The following is a 20,931-nucleotide window of genomic DNA, read 5'->3' as shown; positions in this document are numbered from 1 at the left end:
TGGGGATATTTTCCTTAAAAAAAAAATAAAAAAAAATACAGACTCTTCTCTCTATCCAAAACTAAATACAAACTTTTTGCTGAGAATAGGTTGTTATATGATATCACAGAATAAAATCAATATCCCATGATGTTTTGCCATAGAAAATTAATTCTGACTGCTTTGTCTGTTAATAAGGAGGCTTTATGCAGTTTCTCCACTTATTTTGAAAATAGAAAAGTATTTTGTAGATACAGCTTGATCATTTATAGAGTAGTTTTGTTCGACTTGTACTCCAAATAATTCATTTTAAATTGACTCCACCCTAAACGGAACATACAATATTAATTTCAGTGCAGTAAACTTGAAGCTGAACTGCAGGGATTACGTATGTTTTTAAATAAATTGGATCAGCTTGGTTACATGATCACTCCCATACGTCTGCTTTTCAGTAAGGCCTCATGCACACTGGACTTTTTACTAACTCTCCTAGACTCCTTCCCTCCTGGCAGCAGCATTTTGGCAGAAAAAAACGCTTGATGCTTGTAAACATGTTTAGGTGTGTCAACCACTTGGGCATTCGTTTATTTAATTTGCAAGGATAATATTTTATTCTGACCAGGGAAATGAATTAATTCTCAAACACTAAACACTCCTAGTGTTTACACGTGTCAAGCGTTTTTTCCCGTCAAAACGCTGCTGCTCCTGGACGCGCTGACAGTGGTTTTTTTTTTTCTGCCTCTAAATTCTTATGTGTTCATGAATGCATAGGCTAACATGCAGGGCTTTTGAAGGCAGAAAAAAATAAATGCCAGAAACCCCCAACAACCATGTTAAAAACAACCAGTGTGCTTGAGGCAAATACAAAGGGTTCTCTATTTGTAAAAGGTGGCAATTGTGAAGTTTTCTGCCCCTCCTCTCCACCAATCGAGAATACCTTGTATTTATAAAAAATTTTAAAAAATGTTTGCTGAAAAGCAGAAGTATGGGAGCGAGAGATGTGTTCAGTGTACAGGCGGCACCAGGAATAGGATAGCACTGACTGTATGTAGCACAGACTACTACAGAAAATGAATGTGACCCATAGATAATTACATGTAACCATGTAGCCAAATGTTTATAAGATAAGTCATTTCTAGAGTTTGGCTTTAAGGTGGCATTGTTTTCATTTTTGCTATATTTTACCATGTTTTACATTTTACCTATTTATCCAAATTTTCCATGTCAAGTTTTCTAGTGGCAAAATATAATAACAAATGATCACCCTAATTCCGTGTACACACAGCTGGGCTTTTCAACAGCAAAGGTCCGACGGAACTAATCCATCGGACAATTCGACCGTGTGTGGGCTTCATCGGACCTTTGCTGTCAAAAAATCAGACAGACTTTAGATTTAGAACATGTTTCAAATCTTTCTGACGGACTCAACTCTGGTCGGAAAATCCGTTCGTCTGTATGTTAGTCCGACGGACGATAACCAACGCTAGCGCAGCTATTGATTACTAGCTATGAACTTCCTTATTCTAGTCCGGTCGTACGTCATCAGGGTCAAATCCGTCGCACTTTGGTGTGATTGTGTGTGGCCAAGTCCATTCGTTCGGAAAGTCAGTCGGGAAGATAGTCGGACCTTGTCTGCCGGAAAGTCCGGACGTGTGCATGCGGCATTAGTCTAATGCCACTTTTTTGTGCTGAATTCGTACACTGAATTCTATGTGACTGCAGCAAGTCATCATCTTGTGTTACTCCTGTGAAACAATGATGAAAATTACATAATTTCATCCGGGGCCTTTTTTAGCTACGTATTTTAGATAATGTTTTTTCAAAAGCATAATCTCTTCATGTCGGTACAGTATATGAAAGAAATTATAAGAAAAACAAACATATCGTAAAAGCTGATACTCCCAAAAGCAAGAAATACAATTACATTTTTCTAAGGCAGTTTAGAATGGGAATCTGATTGTCTTGGGTAACAGTCTGCACTTTTCCATTCCTTAGTTTTATGCTTCAGAAAAAACTTTTTTCTATTTTGGATATTGTACTGGTTAAAGCCTCTTTTAGGTTTTTATTACTGTGTGCAGATTTGAAAGATTTCCTCTTTTGTCCTGCTTGTTACTGTTGCTGGAACAGGTCTACACATAAAAAAAATGTGAGAGATGTTCTAACTCCTGATCATGATATCACTGTGTGCTCCAATTTGAATTCTTTGTGAACACCACCACTGAGACAGGAACAGATGAAAACCTTTACAGTGGGTACACAGAACTGTGTGCTGATTCTTACCCACTCTATGCAAAATGAAAAAAATATATATTTAAAAAAAATGTGGTTGGATTCCACCCTGATAAACTTATAATAATAAAATAGAATGTGGCACCAGTCACAATTTCTTCCTTTTATTTATTTTTCTAGGTGTGTCTCAGATGATGCTGTGAAACAATACATATCTAAAGATCATCTCGCCAAACACTTCCAAGTTCCTGTGTTCAAATTTGTGGGGAAGGATAACAAGGTAACCTCAGAAGTGTTATTATTCTGGGCTGTAGTCTGATACAACCTTATGAGTACGGATGACAAGATGATATAAACTTGATAAAAAGGATCTTGGTTTTTCATAAAAGTGAAAGTGGTTCAGAGAGAACCAGAGAAAAGAAATGCTGGAAGTAGACATGTCCTGAGTGATACAGGGTAGCCAAATGTTAAAATCTGACATGTCCTGAGAGATCCAGAGAAGCCAAATGCTGGAATCAAACAGGTACTGGGTGATACAGGGTAGCCAAATGTTGGAAGCTGACAGGTCCTGAGTGATCCAGAGAAGCCAAATGCTGGAATCTGACAGGTCCTGCGTGATCTAGAAAAGCCAAATGCTGGAAGCTGAAAGGTCCTGAGTGATCCATGGAAGCTAAATACTAGAAGCTGACAGGTCCTGAGTCATCCAGAAAACCCAAATGCTGGAAGCTGTCAGGTCCTAGGAGATCCAGGGTAGCCAAATGTTAGAAGCTCACATGTCCTGAGAGATCCAGGGAAACTAAATGCTGGAAGCTGACAGATTCTGAGGGATCTAGAGAAAATAAATGCTGGAAGTAGACAGGTCCTGAGTGATACAGCGTAGCCAAATGATAGAAGCTGTTGGGTCCTGACTCCAACACAACCAAATTTTAGAAGCTGACATGTTCTGAGAGATCCAGGGAAGCCAAATGCTGGAAACAGACAAGTCATGAGTGATCCACCTACACCAAATGCTGAAAGTTTCAGGCTTCAAAGATCCAGGGTAGCCAATTGCCTGGAAGCTGACAGGTCCTAAGAGATCAGGGGTGTAGTCAGATGATGGAAGCTGACAGGCCCTGAGATCTAGGGAAGCCAAATGCTGGAAGCAGACAGGTCCTGAGAGATCCAGGGCAGCCAAATGCTGGAAGCAGACAGGTCTTGAGTGATCCAGGGAAGCCAAATGTGAAAAAGCTGTGGTCCTGAGATATCCAGGGTAGCGAAATGCTAGAATCTGACAGGTTCTGAGAGACCCAGGGATGCCAAATGCTGGAATCAGTCAGATCCTGAGTGATCCAGGGAAATCAAAGCTGTGATCCAGGAAAGCCAAATGCTAGAGGCTGATAGGCCCCGGCGAGATCAATGGTAGTTGGATATTAGAAGTTCTGGGATATCCAGATTAGCTGGATGCTGTAAATTGATAGGTTCCTAAGCATCTAGAATAGAGATATGCTGGAGCAAGCTCTAGTTCCCTGGTGACCAACACATGGCCTGCTGGTGCTCTGCATCCATCCCAGTGTGTTCCATGCACAGGGTTGTTTATACTTGAATGAATATGCTAGAAGATAAACAAAGCTATTCATATAACTGTGTCCAAATGGACTTAAGGACAATGATGACTCGTCATCACTGTACTCATTTCACAGTAGATTACAATGAATGAATTAGCTTACATACACGGTAATTAAAAAACATAGGAAAAAATCAATTATAAATTGAGCAGCATAAGGAAATAAAATGACCAAATAGCAACTTTATAATTGTTAATAGACATCAACACAAGCATGCACCCAGTGTTGAAAATACAAAGGTTATAACTGTGAGAGATGAACTGATGGAGAAAGTAAAAGGTGGAGAAGTGGGGTGGTGACTTTGTGATCTCCACCTTGTCCAATCAAAGAACATTTGATATCTGTGCAAGTCACTGACCTAGAACAAGTATCCAGATCAGGAAAGTTAGAACCGTCAGAGGTCCTTACCTGCACAGCATATTCAGTGACCATGATAGCCAGGCAACTAGGTTTTGCGAATAAGAAGCCAGCATAGGCAGCCTAAATGTTTTCCTCTAGAAAGGTTTCCTTTAATTAAATGAGGACTATAGGCAAAACATTGTTTTTCATTTTGGATAGAGTAAGGGAGGGTTATAACCCTTGTCAGATATTTTTTTTTCCACCATTTATGTCCCATTGCAGAGATTTCACTTCACTTCCTGTCCTATAGGCAAACAGGAAGTTCAACTAAATCCCAGCAAATTAAGGGAACTACTTGGGGTCACCAGAACTAGTGTCCCCATTGGAAGGTTTCACCTTTATTACTTTTCTGGGACAACCCAAAATGTGGGATTTTCTTTTACTTTCAATGATAGAGATAAACAGGACAAATAGAGAGGGTGAATCTCACTAACGGGCATAAATAGCAACAAAACTAACAAGTGTTCTAATAACTCTCCACTCTAAACAAAACTTTAAAAAAGTTCTGCCTTTGATTTCCGTTAGTATTTTAGTAGTATTTTACTATTTACTTCAAAAAGTAAATTCTGGAATCCATACCTAACCTGCAGTGTTAATTTATTAAAAATTAAACCTTGACTTTTTCAAGCACCAAGTGGATAAGGCTGACAGGACCCTGGGGGTGAAGTTAAGCTCATTTGTTTGCTTTTACTATTTACTTAAAGAGGAACTGAACCCTCTAATCCTTATGCTGATATCATTAGTAAAAATATAGGAAAGTACACCATATTGTCAAAAGTATATGAACTTTAATGGCATCCCAGTCTTAGTCCGTAGGATTCAGTGTTGAGTTGGTCCTTTGCAACTATAACAGCTTCAACTCTTCTGGGGAGGCTGTCCACAAGTTTTAGGAGTGTGGGAATGTTTGACCATTCTTCCAGAACCGCATTTGTGAGGTCAGGCATTGATGTTGGACGAGAAGGACTGGCTTACAGTCTTTGCTCAAATTCATCCCAAAGGTGTTCTATCGGGTTGAAGTCAGGACTGTGCGGGCCAGTAAAGTTTCCCCAAACTCGCTCATCCATGTCTTTATGGATCTTGCTTTGTACACTTGGTGTGCAGTAATGTTTGAACAGAAAGGGACCATCCCCAAACTGTTCTCACAAATTTGGGAGCATGAAATAGCATCCCAAGACATTGTGGACAGACGGCTGAAAAGTACCCTTCACTGTAACTAAGGGGGCAATGGTTGAGGTCAGGACTCTGTGCTGGCCAGTCAAATTCCTTCACTCCAAATTCGCTCATCCATTTCTTTATGGATCTTGCGTTGTGCACTGGTCCAATTTGGTGGAGGCGGGATTATGGTGTGGGGTGGTTTTTCAGGGGTTGGGTTTGGCCCCTTAGTCCTAGTGAAGGGAACTCTTCAGGCATCAGCATACCAAGACATTTTTGACAATTTCGTGCTCCCAACTCTGTGGGAAGAGTTTGGGGATGGCCCATTCCTGTTCCAACATGAATGTGAACCAGTGCACAAAGCAAGATCCATAAAGAGATGGATGAGCGAGAAGAGTTGAAGCTGTTATAGCTGCAAAGGGTGGGAAAACTCAATATTGAACCCTAATAAGACGGGGATGCCATTAAAGTTCATGTGTGTGTAAAGGCAGGCCTTTACTGGTTTTAAACTTATTTTTCACATTTCTTCAGTTACTATCTGGTTTTCAGGCCTAGGCCAAAATTATGTTATACATCCCAGGAGTCTTCAGGAGAGGAGGAGTGGTTATCTTAGCTAAGCACGCCTTCCTGCCTGCAAGGCTGAACTAAGGGCAGATGGATTCCAGGAGGTAAACACTAAAAGAATCATCTGCCCTTACTCAAGATTGCTGTGGCTAGAAATACTAGGGGGTGTTTTTCAAAGTGATTTCTGAACAAAATAAATCATGGAGACATGTTTTGAATATTAAAACATATTTAAATAATATTTTATTATTCTCAAATTCAACTTTAATTAAATTGCATTCATTTTAATTTTTATTTTTCATTTTGTTCAAAGTAAGTTCCATTTTATTAATGTTTTGCCATTTACCCAATAGTTTATTATTCCTTGTCATGGTGTTTACTCTTTAGCCTGTTCAATAAAAAGCCTCAGCGCATCAGAAATCAATGAAGAGGACGCAGTACAATTAGTTGATTTTAGATAACACTTGTTTACTTCAGGAATAAAGGTTGTTCTTAATCCATGAGATGTGATAACTTGCTGCTCAGTCATCATTATTTAAACCTAATTTAATAGTCTGTGTAAAACATCTGCATTGTAATAGTGTGTGTTGTAACATGTCTCTAAGTTTAACCACTTCAGCCCTGGAAGATTTGGCTGCTGAATGACCGGGCCCTTTTTTTGCGAGTCGGCGCTGCGTCACTTTAACAACAGAATACAACATCAGAAGTGACATAATGCATTGAATAGTTTTGTATGTATTGTTTTGTTTCTGAGTGTGCGTAGTGTTGCTCTTACTATTTTTTTTCGTACGAACAACCGCACTAATGAAGCGAAAATTGGATGTTGAGTTCACATCCGACCAAAAATTATATAAATATATAAATTATGTAGTATATATAGTAATCCAGCTTCTGTCTGTCGAAAAAGCAAAATCAGCCGTCGAAAGCACCGTACTAACGATCCGAAAATCGGCAGACAGCCTGTCCTACAAATTTTTTCCATCCAATTTTCATATCATGTGTACAGGCCTTAATACTACAGACAGAGGTCATGTATTAACCTGTGCAGAGCCATGCCACATGCTTACTCTCTGAACACAAACAAAAACTGCTGACACGAGAATGTGAATACTCTACCATAGAATGTGTGTACAGGGCAATAAGTGACACCAAAATTATATGATCAAATCTCATGCAGGTGAAAAACACAAGGTAGAAGTAGAAATGTTTACCCTGCCTACTGATCTCTTTGCATATAGGAGGTGTTCCTTCACTGCCAGATTTTAGTGTGTGGAGCTACAGATGAGCGTTCACGTTGTGCTCAAGGATGCCGCCGACGGATGCGCAGAGCAGCAGATATGGAAGAAGAAACAAGTCACCTGTCAAACCACCTTCTCACTGGAGGACCTATAATAATAGACATGGAGGAGTAACTTCATTTCCAACCATATCCACTGCGTTGTACATACTACTATATTATGCTTCTTCTTGTTTGAACATCTCATCAAACATTTTATTTATAACTAATGCCTTTTGTCTTGTTTTTCTTTAATTACCCAACTGTGTTTCGGTTACAGTATGTATTTGTTATGGCAATTTCTTATTTTCTTTTTTAGAAACGAAGGACTGCAATTCACCAACAGCACAGCGAAAGCTTTAGATTCAATCTGACCTTTTAGATCCCTCAGTAAGATAGTTAAAAGATCAAGGATGGTTGATTGTGGTTGAAATTTGTCTGGCTCAGCAGGGACTGGCTGAATTTCGATCCATGTATGGGCCGGGAGGTTGTACAGAAGTCGCTCTACAGATCGACTTTGGTAAAACCACCCTGTCAGATTTTTGCCGCCAGCTATGGCCTGCAATGCTGATCAGTGTATTCTGATGGTGGGGAAGTCTCTCTGCTGTCAGAATACAATAGCTCCGCAGGGAGGATTCACCCATCCACATCATGTGTGTGAATGAGGGAATAAAGTCAGTTTTTTTTTCATTCAACCAGCGGACTGATCTATTGGCTGCCTAACAGACCACGTATCTGCTGTTGTGGGGTCACTCCCTTTCTGCTACCTTGCTTGGGAGTGTAATTCAGGCCAGCAAGGGAGCAATTCCATTAAGGTAATTGGAGGCTTCTTCCCTATGATTCGGCTGCTGGCATTGTGAATTGATATATGTATTGAATAAAGCACAACATACCATGTCTGTATATATATATATATATATATATATATATATATATATATATATATATATATATATATATATATATATATATATATATATATATATAGGATTTGTCACTGTCCCCCATTTGTGAGTCTGCATTGGCACCGTCTTTCAATACAGGCATTATCCACTGTTGTCATCATCAGAAAAACCAAACTTAGAAATGACATGCAGCCATCGCTGGAAATCTCACATATAGACAGGAAGTGTAATAAATCTGTCATGCCAAAATACATTTTGATTTGAGGCCCTAAAGGCAATATTTAGCACAGCAACATGATTATAAACTGCAAATGAGCAGCAGAGTCCCACATAAAGTTTCTTTAAAATATTGCCAACCATACCCTTTAAATTATTCACTTTTGAATGACAATTTGTGTATATGTGTTGCATGCATGGTAACTGATTTTCCAGGATTATTCAACAACCCAGTAAAAGCTAATGAACATGGAAAAAAGTGAGTAACAATTAAAATTGTCCTCAGTGACTGCTCATACTAACCTGCCCATTTGTTTGTGGTTATGCTCATGTCTGTATTTTGTGTTATGGAGTAGTACAAGTGGTTGTGCTGTTATTGCCATGTTTATGCCACATTGTTCATCTGTAAATTACATATATACAGCTGCTTGTATGATGTTGTTTTTTATGATTATATTAGATACATGTGCATACCTCTCTTGGCATATTTGTGCCTTCCATAAGCAAATGATGGATTTAGTGCACATGGTGCAATATTGTAAGAGTATATCATGAAAACGCTTACATATTGGTTGGGGGAGCTGTGCCAGGCAACAAACTCTTTACATCATCAGTTTTCTTAACGGAACTAAAAGAATATGGAGGCTTCAGTAAGTGCTGTGACTAATAATAATTACCTGGCTGTCATATGCCTACCCAGTCCTTTTTGTGGCACTGATGGCTCAAAAAGGCTGGATCTAGGGTGGGTTGCACCCCTCCAGATTTCAGACGTGTCCCCCCCAGGCTGGCTACCCCGTGGACATTCTGTCTGACCTCCTTCCCTCTGTCCCCACACTCAGGCCCAGGACAAGGTGTGGGTGGCAGCCTGGTGCAGGGAACTAAAGTGAAAAAGTCCATACCGAATTACATTTCCTGCTGCCGGCAGATGAGCAGGAGATTGGGGACAGGTAATCAAACTGTGATTGTACAGCCCTATATAAGAGAGAACCTCTGTCATCTCCATGGAGAAGCACTGTTATGACAGGAGTGAGAGAGTACACCAAACCCCTCACCGCCTCCTGGCTCTGTAGCAATTTCCCATCTGTAAGTTTGGGAGAGGTGGAACTTACAGGTGGGGGAATTGTACTAGGAACACAAAAGAGGAAGGGGAGGGGGTAAGATTCATCTGGGAGGAGAGGTTTGCTGGAAAGGATAATTGAGGGGGTGGGGGATTTGTGCTAGGAAGAGGAATGGGGGGATTTTGGCTAAGGGGGGAGTGGGGGGATTTTACCACCTGTACACTGCTCTACTGACCCCTGCACCTCTGTCCTGCTGATTCCTGTCCTCTGCTCTTATGACCCCTCTTTTCTGCCATATTGACCCATGTCCTTCATCCTGCAGATCCTTCTCCTCTGCCCTCATGACCCCTGTACACTGCCCTGCTGACCCTCTGTCCTCTTCCCAGGTAACCCCTGCTCTCCACCCAGCTTCCCTCTGCCCTACTGACCCCCTGCACACAGCCCTACAAACGAATTGCCTCTGTACACTGCCCTACTAGCTGCTGGCCCTATCCTCTGCCCTGCTGATCTCCTGTACTCTGCCCTGTTGACAGTGCACCCCCACATCACACAGGCTAGTTTTGGCCCTGATCTTCAGATGAAGTTTCTAGGTCACATACTTGTTTAGGTTTATTGAGTCAGTAGGCATTAAAGCCAGGTAACCAGTATTCTTAAAAAGTGGTTAGCATTGACAAACCCTGTATTTCTATCAGTAAGGGGACTGCTTGTATCACAATGTATTTGTCAGCAATTGTTTAAGAACATTCAATTTCAAAATTCTCTACTAGGTATTATTATTTAAATTCTGGGCCAGGACATCATTTTTTGTCACCCCAGGGCAAAGATGCCAAAAAGCTCAGAAGCATGTTTAAGACACAAAGTATTTTTTTTAATTTGCTGCTATAAAAATGAGTGTGTCAACATGTGTTGTATGCAAGGGTTGAGGTGGCTGGGGAGGGATACACTGTGAAGTGTGAGGCAGCCATGGAGGGATGCACTGGAAATAGGGGGGGGGGGGGGGGTGGCTGCTTATAGCACATCCCTACTTGCCCATGTCATCCTTTACAAAGGGGGTGGGCAAGAGGGGTGAAGCGTGTGGAAGAGATGCCCTGTGACTGGGGTGTGAGGTAGCTTTTAGGGCTCGCTCAAATGTGTGTCCATACCCTGCGTTTGAAGGGCATTTAAGCTGTGTTTTTAACCACCCTTCTGTGCCTGCCTTGAATATTATAATGAGCAGTACACACAGGTGTGGTAAGTTGTGTTAAAAAATTAAGCAGCATGATGTTTTCAGGAGACAGCACCACTTATTGGCCACCGCTATTAATTTCAATAGTAGAAAGCCATAACTGCATCCCTAAGTGATTCTAAAGGCTGAATGTTTTATACCTTTATGCATTCTGTATGCATCTCCCCCCTCCCTCAACCCCCCTAATACTTACCTGACCCCAATCTCGATCCAGCAATGTGCATGAGAGAAGAATCTCCTTCAGCTCTCTCTATCTCTCCTCATTGGCTCAGACACAGCCAATGGCTCCCGCTGCTGCCAATCACAGCTAGTGAGGAGAGAGCAGGGCCAGGGACCAAGCCCTGCTCTTTTTGTCATATGTACAAGCAGCTTGCTATGAAGGCACTCAGCAGTGGGGAGGAGCCAGGAGTGCCAGCTGGAACCTGAGAAGAGGAGGCTCGGGGCTGTTCTATGCAAAACCAACTGCACGCTTTTAAACCACAATAAATTTGTGTCAAAAACACATCATACATGCTATAGGTATGTTAATGAGCATTGCTTTGTTCCCTTCACACACGCACAAAAGAACACATTACAAAGACCAGAACTCTGCACATAATATTGAAGGTGTCAGCCACTCACCCACATGTAGTTACTGTTCCTGTAGTCACAGACTCCCCCAGACTCTCTAAAGAACATGTTGAAAAGTGACAGTTCAGTGCAGCACAATACTGTGGATATGCCTGCTATTGGCAGGCTTGTGCTTGGTGCCCCCAAACTGGTACTGGTCTGTCAGTACATGCAGCTCTTTGCTTTCATCTTTGGTTCCAAGTAGGGATGAGCCGAACACCCCCCGGTTCGGTTCGCACCAGAACTTTCGAACGGACCCCAAATTCGTACGAACTTTAGAACCCCATTGAAGTCTATGGGACTCGAACGTTCAAAATTAAAAGTGCTAATTTTAACGGCTAATATGCAAGATGCTGTCCTAAAAAAGGGTTTGGGGACCTGGCTCCTGCCCCAGGGGACATAGGTCAATGCCTAAAATGTTTTTAAAAATGGCCGTTTTGGCGGGAGCACTGATTTTAATGACGATTAAAGTGAAAAAAAAAGTTAAATATTCCTTTAAATATCGTGCCTGGGGGGTGTCTGTAGTATGCCTGTGAAGTGCCACGTGTTTCTCATGTTTAGAACAGTCCCTGCACAAAATGACATTTAACGGAAATAACGTCATTTAAAACTGCTTGCGGTTTTAATGTTATATCTGGTTCCTGCAATATGGTTGAAAATCATTGAGAAAAATTGCATGGGTAGCCCTCCCTGCCCATTAGCAGCCCCTTTGGGTCTTGTACGCATATTAAGGGGAACCCTGTACCCATATTAAAAAAAGGAAATGCGTGTGGCCCCCAGGCCCTATATACTCAGAACAGCAGTATACAGGCGGTGCAAACAAGACAGGGACTGTGTAGGTTTGTTGTGTTAAGTTGAATCTGTTTGTAATGTTCAACTGGTACATTTTTAAAGTGTAGCTCCAGTCAAAAAAACAATTTTTAAGCTTTTTGGAAAACATAGGGAAGGGTTATCACCCCTGTATAATTTGTTTTGTCGTCCATCTTTTTTCATCTCACTTGCTGTTGTCTCCTTCCGTTTGCAAGTAGGAGATGTTTGTAAGTTGGATGTTTGAAAGTAGGGGCCTGCCCTATATGCTCTGCACAAATGGCGGAACAAGGTGTTGGTTTTGCCACAACATTGTAAGCCCTCAAAGTGACTCTTGGTGGGCGCTGGAGCGCCCTGCTGTGAACGATTATATCAAGAATTGTAATTACATGCCATTGTTGAACAGTGGTAGAAAAATTGACCTTTGGTGGTTGTGGTGCTGGTGCCACAACACTATAAGTCCTCACAGTTACTCTGGGTGGGCACAGGAACGGGCCCTCCTGTGAAATATTATATCAAGAATTGTAATTACATGTCCCTGTTAAACAGAGGCAGAAAAATTGGGCCTTAGGCACTGGTGCTGGTGCCACGACACTGCAACCTCTCCCATATACTCTAGTTTTATAGCAGGAATTAGCCCTGCTGCAAAGCATTGCATCAAAAATTGTAATTAAACGCCCCTGTTAAACAGGGGCAGAAAAATTGAGCCTTAGGCACTGGTGCTGGTGCTACCACACTGCAACCTCTCCCATATACTCTAGTTTTATTGCAGGAATTAGCCCTGCTGCAAAGCATTGCATCAAAAACTGTAATTAAACGCCCCTGTTAAACGGGCAGAAAAATTGGGCTGATGGCATCACCCAGAACCAGAAATGTTCTTCCAACATATCAGCGGAGGAGGAAGAGGATAGACAATCAACATAACAGGACAGTCACTCAGCATCAGCATAGGCAGTCTTGAAGGGATGTCATATTTCAAAAAAAATTATTCGTTACATCGGCTTCAGGTGCTTGGTAGCTGTGGGTGATCCAAGACTGATTCATCTTGATGAAGGTCAGTCGATCAACTGATTCGGTGGACAGGCGCACCCTGTGATCGGTAACAAAGCCACCAGCAGCACTGAAGGTGCGTTCCGAAAGAACGCTGGATGCAGGACAGGCCAGTAGCTCAATTGCATACTGTGCAAGCTCTGGCCAGTGATCCATCCTCAAGACCCAGTAAGCCAGAGGATTTTCGGTGGGAAAGGTGTCCAAGTCTGACCTTGCCCCTAGGTATTCCTGCACCATGTAAATCAGACGCTGGCGATGGTTGCTGGAACCGATCATACCTTGGGGCTGCGGACTAAAAAATTGTCTGAAAGCATCAGTCAGACGGCCACCTTCTCCACCGCTCCTTCTGATCGATGCCTCAGCAACACGTTGTCCAGGACCAGGAGTTTGTAACCTCCCAGTCTCTGGGAACGCGTTGCACAGACCTTTCTGCAAGGCCTCCCAGAGATGTCTCTTCCTCTGCTCCCTCTGCGATGGCAAGATAAGGTCGGCAACCTTACCTTTGTACCGTGGATCAAGGAGAGTGGCCAGCCAGTAATGGTCCCTCTCCTCGATCCGAAGAATACGAGGATCCTTCCGCAGGCTTTGCAGGATCAGGGAGGCCATGCAGCGTAGGTTAGCTGAGGCATTCGGTCCGGAGTCCTCTGGGTCACTAAGGACAACATGATCCGCAGCTACCTCCTCCCAGCCACGTACAAGTCCACGGGTTTCTTGGGACTGTAAATCATCCCTACAAGACTGCTGTTGCTGCTGATGCTGAGTGCCAGCCTCCACCTCCATGCTGACACAATCATCCTCCTCCTCCTCTTCCTCCTCCTCATCCTCTTCCCGTGTGATGGGTGGCACAGCAGGAACACTGTCTGGATAAAGGGGGCCTTGAGAGGCAAGGAAGTCCTCCTCTTCCTGCCTCTGTTCTGCCTCAAGTGCCCTGTCCATTATTCCACGCAGCGTATGCTCCAAGAGGTGGACAAGAGGTACAGTGTCACTGATGCATGCACTGTCACTGCTCACCATCCTTGTGGCCTCCTCAAACGGTGACAGGACAGTGCATGCATCCCTGATCATGCCCCACTGGCGTGGTGAGAAAAAACCGAGCTCCCCTGACCCTGTCCTGGTGCCGTAGTCGCACAGGTACTCATTGCTGGCCCTCTGCTGCATGTGCAGCCGCTACAGCATGGCCAACGTTGAGTTCCACCTGGTGGGCATGTCACATATAAGGCGGTTCTTGGGCAGGTTCAACTCCTTTTGGAGCTCAGCCAGCCGAGCACAGGCATTAAATGATCGGCGGAAATGCACACAGACTTTCCTGGCCTGCTTCAGGACATCCTGTAAGCCCGGGGACCTGCCCAAGAACCGCTGCACCACAAGGTTAAGGACGTGAGCTACACAGGGCACATGGGTCAGTTGTCCCTGTCGGAGGTTGGTGCCATTGTCGCAAACCACCATTCCTGGCTTAAGCTGGCGTGGCGTCAACCACCTCTCGGCCTGCCCCTGCAGAGCTGACAAAACATCCGCCCCAGTGTGGCTCCTGTCCCCCAAACAAACCAGCACAAGCATGGCATGGCATCGTTTTGCCTGCATACTTGCGTAGCCCCTGGAACGCCTACGGAGCACCGCTGGTTCTGAGGACAGAGCACTGAAAGAGGCCATGGAGGAAGAAGAAGAGCAGGGGGTGGAGGAGAGAGGTGTGTCACAACCAATAGTAGCATTTTGGAGGCGTGGTGGCGGAACAACCTCCAGGTAACGTCCCTGTCCATGCCTGCTGGACCATAAGTCAGCGGTAATATGCACCTTAACGCTGACCGCCCTGTCCAGCGAGGCAAGGACATTGCCTTCCACATGCCGGTAGAGAGCCGGAATCGCCTTCCGTAAGAAAAAGTGGCGTTTGGGGACCTGCCACTGAGGAACCGCACATTGTACAAACTCACGGAAGGGGGCCGAGTCTACCAACTGAAAAGGCAGCAGTTGAAGTGCTAGCAATTTAGCCAAGCTAGCATTCAACCGCTGGGCATGTGGATGGCTGGGAGTGAACTTCTTTCGCCAGTCCAGCAGCTGGGGCAGGGACATTTGCCTGCTATAATCGGAAGTGGGTGTACTGCTAGCAGAGTGCCCGCAAGCACTTGGCTGTGACACACCTAATTCTACACCTTCATTCCTCTCAGAGCAGGTTTCAGAGAGGACTGAAGGTCTAGTGGGGTTGGAGATGCCAGCTGATGAGGAGCAAGGAGAGGTCCACTTTGTTCTTTGGTGTGGGTCTTTGAGGTACGCTTGCCAACGAGCTGCATGGCAGGTCAACATATGTCTGGTCAAGCATGTGGTGCCCAAGCGGCTGATGTTTTGGCCACGGGAGATACGCTTGAGACATATGTTGCAAATAGCAGCGGTGCAATCTGATGCACTTGTCTCAAAAAAGGCCCACACCAAAGAACTTTTAGAATAACACGCAGAGGCAGTGCCCTGCACAGCGGAGCTCTGCGGTGTGATTCAGTCGGTGTGCTGCCCCTAAGCTGGCCCCCGGAGGGAATCCTGCCTCGTTGGACATGTGCCTCCTCCTCCTCCTCCTCTCTCCTACCAGGCACCCACGTGGAGTCAGTGCCCTCATCATCCCCCTCCCTCTTCATCGCTGGAGCAAACCTGGCAGTGTGCTGCAGCTTGTGGAACATGACTGCCAGATTGCTGTCCTTCTTGAGCATCCCCTCTCTCTGCGCTCACGCTACTGCCTTCCTCTAGCTGAGTGTCATCATCAGAGCCTACAAAACACTGGGCATCCTCCTGGAGCATGTACCCAACACTGTGCTCAAAGAGTTCAGGGGACTCCTCAGGAGGACGTGGTGGGTCTAGGGAAGGAGTCACTGATGATGACATTGAGAGGAGGGAAGACGATGCGTTGGCAGCTGCTTTGCTAGTACCCTGAGCCTGGGTGAGAGAGGATGAGGAGGATGAAGAGGGCTTGGTCATCCACTCTACCAAGTCGTTGGCATGTTGCGGCTCAACATGTCCAGCTGCCGAAAAGAAGGACAAGCGTGTCCCATGGCCACGTGCTGATGATAATGCACCGCGTCCACGACCAGCACTGTTGTTTCTAGACACAGAGCCTGCTTGCCCTCTTTTATCGGCTCGCGCCTGTCTGCCTCTCCTTGCTGGCCTTCCAGACATGGTAATGACCCGAAGGGAGTTGGGTAAAACAGCAATTGGGTAGTGTATATTGTGCTGGAGGCACACAACACCCACTAACTCCTGCAGATGCCTTTATTATAGAACACCAGCAATAAAGGGTAGATAAAGGGGTATACTGTACTGGAGGCACACAACACCCACTAAGCCCTGCAGATGGCTCTATTAGAGAACAGCAATAAAGGGTAGATACAGGTGTATATTGTGCTGGAGGCACACAACACCTACTAACTCCTGCAGATGCCTTTATTATAGAACACCAGCAATAAAGGGTAAATACAGATGTATACTGTGCTGTGCTGGAGGCACACACAACTTCCAATAACTCCTGCAGATGGCAGATGGCTCAAATAGAGAAGAGCTATGTAGGTGGATATAGCGGTGTGTACTGGGTACAGAGCACGCAGACAGCACGCACAAGCTCCTAACACTGACTGCAAGCTCTATTATAAAAGATAGATATATCGCTAGCTATATAGGTGAGTTGAATATAGCGGTGTATACTGCGGTCAGGGCACGGAGACAACAACCACTACAGAAGAGCAATATCGAAAAATCGGCCGATAACGATCGGTGTATACTGTGTTGAAGGTACACAGAACACCCACTAACTGCTTCAGACGCCAACACACTACACAAGGCTGCCGCGCTGGCGGCCTTATATAGTGTGGGGCGTGTACTACACAGCCTGAGCTATGATTGGCCACAGGCATCCTGCCTGTGGCCAATCATGGCTCTCCTCGTTGCCGGCGCTGTGATTGGCCAAACATGCGGGGTCACAGTGCATGCTTGACCAATCATGAGCCAGCAATGCACTGCGCCATTGCAGTGCATTGTGGGCCGTGAGCGCCACACGAATTTGGCGCAAACGGCCCATAATGTTCGGAATTTGCCGAACGGGCGAACAGCCGATGTTCGAGTCGAACGTATGTTCGACTCGAACACGAAGCTCATCCCTAGTTCCAAGTGACATTCGCTACCGATGGAACTATCCTTTCTGTTTACAATTTACCTACAACAATAGATCGTATTTTCTTTCCACGTTTGTGAAAGGTGAAAAAATCCTGCTGAAATTGGGATTTATTTCCCATGATCCCTCATCTCAGAACCAACCAAGATCCAGCGGTCCTCCGCCTTCACCTCTCTGGTCTTCCCCATCGTCACAGAAACCTGCGACTTCACGCTGAGAACATCCCTAGTTCCAAGTGACATTCGCTACCGATGGAACTATCCTTTCTGTTTACAATTTACCTACAACAATAGATCGTATTTTCTTTCCACGTTTGTGAAAGGTGAAAAAATCCTGCTGAAATTGGGATTTATTTCCCATGATCCCTCATCTCAGAACCAACCAAGATCCAGCGGTCCTCCGCCTTCACCTCTCTGGTCTTCCCCATCGTCACAGAAACCTGCGACTTCACGCTGAGAACTCTCTGATTAGCATCAGTTGATCTTTTTTTTGCTTCTCAGTGGTCCTTTTGCGGGACATTAGCCACTGCCTATGTTTTTGTTATTACTTTATATGTCTCTGAATCTGGTGCTTTTTGTTCTCTGGGACACCCTGGCTTTGTTGATATTGGAACTTGCGGTTTTTTTTTCCTTTTTCTGGCGGGGTATATCTGGGAGGGCATTTTACCTGCTACTTTGTACTTGTGCCGGGAGGTGGCTATGCTCTCTCCTAATTTGTCGGACTCTTCCCCTTAGTTACTTTTGGTGGAGACTCCACCTTTTCCAGAACTTGGGTTCTGGACTACGTGGTTACGTTATTTTGTGTTTTCCATTGCTTAATTATTTCTCTATGCTGCACCTTTTGATACTGGGCATTTCTAAGCCCTTGTATCATTTAATCCTCCTTTCTCTTTTTACTGTTTTTAACCTTTTCTCCTTTTCATTCCTGAGGGTCAGCCAGAATTTTGCCTGGACTTCCATGATATCCACACGTTGGTGGGTGAGTCTACCAGTTTACAGTTTTTTTTGTCCTTGTCCATGTCCAAGTTAACTGATCCTGTTGGAACCATACGACTGCTTTCCGATAATGTCCAAGGGCTGGTTTCTCCATCTAAACGTATTAAAATGTTTAATTATTATAAGTCTATAGGTGCTGATATTGCGGCCCTTCAGGACATGCACTTTACCTCTACTTTTACTCCCCAGTATATACATAAGAATTATCCTGTTTGCTATTTTGCCAATGCTACAGAGAAAAAAATGAGGGATGGCTGTCTGTCTGTCAAGATGGCTTTCGTTTACTGAATCCAAAATATTGCGGGACAAGGAGGGGTGTGGTAACGATCCTGGTGTATTATGCCCCCAATGTAAATCAGGTGGCCTTTTTCCATTCTTTGGGACCAGAATTCGAGGGAGATGTCATTTTAGTTGGGGACTCTAACTTAGCGCTGGATCACATATTAGATAAGTCCCACCTTCAATCCCTTTCTAAGCAAAGCCGCAAATTTGCTCAGCTGTTACACCATCATGACCTTATTGATGCTTGGAGGGAGGCCAATCTTACCACTGGAGACTATTCCCACTTTTCCAGATCCCATAATCGTTATTCACGTATTAATCATGTTTTTCTCCCCTCGGGTCTACTGCCCAAATTGATCTCGGCTAAGATAATTTCGACTCCCTGGTGTGACCACGACCCCGTAGTATTGATGTTCACTAATTTATCTATCAAATTGGCTAAGTCCCACTGGAAATTGAATGAATCTATACTTAGTAATGAATCTTACTGTTTAGATATCCTTACCCACCTGAAAACTTATTTTGATATTAACAAGGCAGAGGATACCACCCCCACCATCAATTAGGCGGCCCATAAGGCCTCTGTTCCGGGCTTTTTGATCCAGTTGGCATCTAAACTTAAAAAAGCTTGTGATGAAGTGTTCCGTGCCAGGATTAGGGAATATGAAGACCTAGCTACTCAACACAAACACTCCCCACACCCTGAATTGTTGAATAAACTTGAACAGGCACATACAGAACTTAATATTTGTCTCACTACAAAGGCAGAGAAACATTCACACTGGACTAATCATAAGTTTTTCACTTGGCGGGACCAACCGGGTTCATTGTTGGCGTGTAAGCTTACCCCTAAACATTCAGACTCCCAAAAATCAGTCTTTCAAACAGCGATCTCTCCCAACATCCCCAAAAGGTTCTTCAGGAATTTCAACATTTTTACACTAAATTATACAACCCATCCCAGGGCCACATTCCTGTTTCCATTAATAGTTTTTTGCACACGTTATCTCAGCCATCTCTCACGGAATCCCACAGAGAACTTATGGACCAACCCATTACCTGTGAGGAAATACATACCACTGTTAAGATATTGTCATTAAATAAATCACCAGGCCCTGATGGCCTCCCTAATAGTTACTATAAGAAATGTTCTGAACACTCAGCTCCTCACATGGCTCTCTACTTTAATTTCTTGCGGAATGGCGGAAAATTCCCTTTAGATGAAAATAGGGCATACATCAGCATCATTCCCAAAGCACACAAAGACTCCACAGACATCCTTAATTATCCTCCTTTTTCATTGATTAATTGCGATCTCAAAATCCTAACAAAACTTTTAGCCTTATGTCTTGGTACTTTTTTGGCGCAATACATTCACAAAGATCAATCTGGTTTTATAACCGAATGCCAAACATTGGATCAGATTCGTCATTCCATAGCGTTGATCTCTGCGGTACAATCTAAATGGGATGCCCCTGTATCGAGGGAACTATTACTTCTTTCATTGGACCTTCATAAGGCCTTTGATAGCTTAAATTGGGACTACTTATTTACTATCCTGGAGGCTTTCGAATTTAGCTCTTTTTATCTTATTGCTTAAACAACTTTATAGTAACCCGTCTGCCCAGGTTTGCATTCGGGGTTATAGATCAGCATTGTTTCCTATTCAATGCAGAACGAGACAGGGTTCCCCATTGTTATTCGCCCTAGCAATTGAACCCCTAGCTGTAGCAATTAGATCTCATCCTAATATACATGGAATCTGTTGTGGGCAACGGCAGCATAAATGTTCCCTGTTAGCCGACGACATCCTCATGTATGTCACAAATCCTTAATTAACCTTACCTAATCTTTTGACCCTGTTCCACCAATTTTCCCAGATCTCAGGGCTCTTTTTAACCCAAAAGACGACGGCCCTTAATATTTCTTTACCCCCCCTTGATGGTCTCGACCTTATGAAACACCTATAATTTCTAATGGACACAAAACTCCCTCCTATATTTAGGTATCCGACTGACACCCTCGATCGATACTCTATTGGGCTAATTATCTCCCACTTTTCCGTCGTCTCCGGGAGGATCTTCAACGATAGGCAGACTATCCCTTGTCCTGGTTTGGTAGAGTCAAGTCTATTAAGATGACTTTTCTAAATAGGTTACTTTATTACTTTAGGACTTTACCGATTGCGGTTCCGAGGGGAAATATACAGCAACTGCAATCGGACGTCCTCCATTTTATTTGGAACAATAAGAAACCTTGAATGAATAAATTGACCCTGTACGTCTCGAAACAGTCCGGTGGGCTTGGCCTCCCTAATCTATAAGCTTATTATCAAGCAACTCAAATAACCTAACTTTCTTACACAATGGCCAAAGGATCTACACCCCTCTGGGTCTCTATTGAGGCCCTCTCGTGTCACCCTTTTGCTATAGGTTCT

General features: G+C 44.0%; 1 protein-coding gene across 1 annotated transcript in view; it reads left to right on the top strand.

Annotated features, from left to right (window-relative positions):
• The window catches only part of OIT3 (oncoprotein induced transcript 3), a 60,116-nt gene extending 51,359 nt beyond the window's left edge, over positions 1 to 8,757 (top strand). Inside the window, exons 8-9 of the mRNA XM_077454406.1 lie at positions 2,389 to 2,488; positions 7,166 to 8,757. Of these exons, the coding sequence (XP_077310532.1) occupies positions 2,389 to 2,488; positions 7,166 to 7,339 (274 nt within the window). The 3' untranslated portion in view covers positions 7,340 to 8,757. The remainder of the gene's footprint in view (positions 1 to 2,388; positions 2,489 to 7,165) is intronic.
• The last annotated feature ends 12,174 nt before the right edge of the window (positions 8,758 to 20,931 follow it).

Source organism: Lithobates pipiens, unplaced genomic scaffold (genome assembly GCF_037356315.1).
Source record: "Lithobates pipiens isolate NorthernLeopardFrog02 unplaced genomic scaffold, aLitPip1_a1.2 Scaffold_25, whole genome shotgun sequence".
In the NCBI taxonomy this organism is placed as follows: domain Eukaryota; kingdom Metazoa; phylum Chordata; class Amphibia; order Anura; family Ranidae; genus Lithobates; species Lithobates pipiens.
The sequence above is the reverse complement of the archived record's forward strand: the minus strand, read 5'-3'. Positions and strand labels throughout refer to the sequence as shown.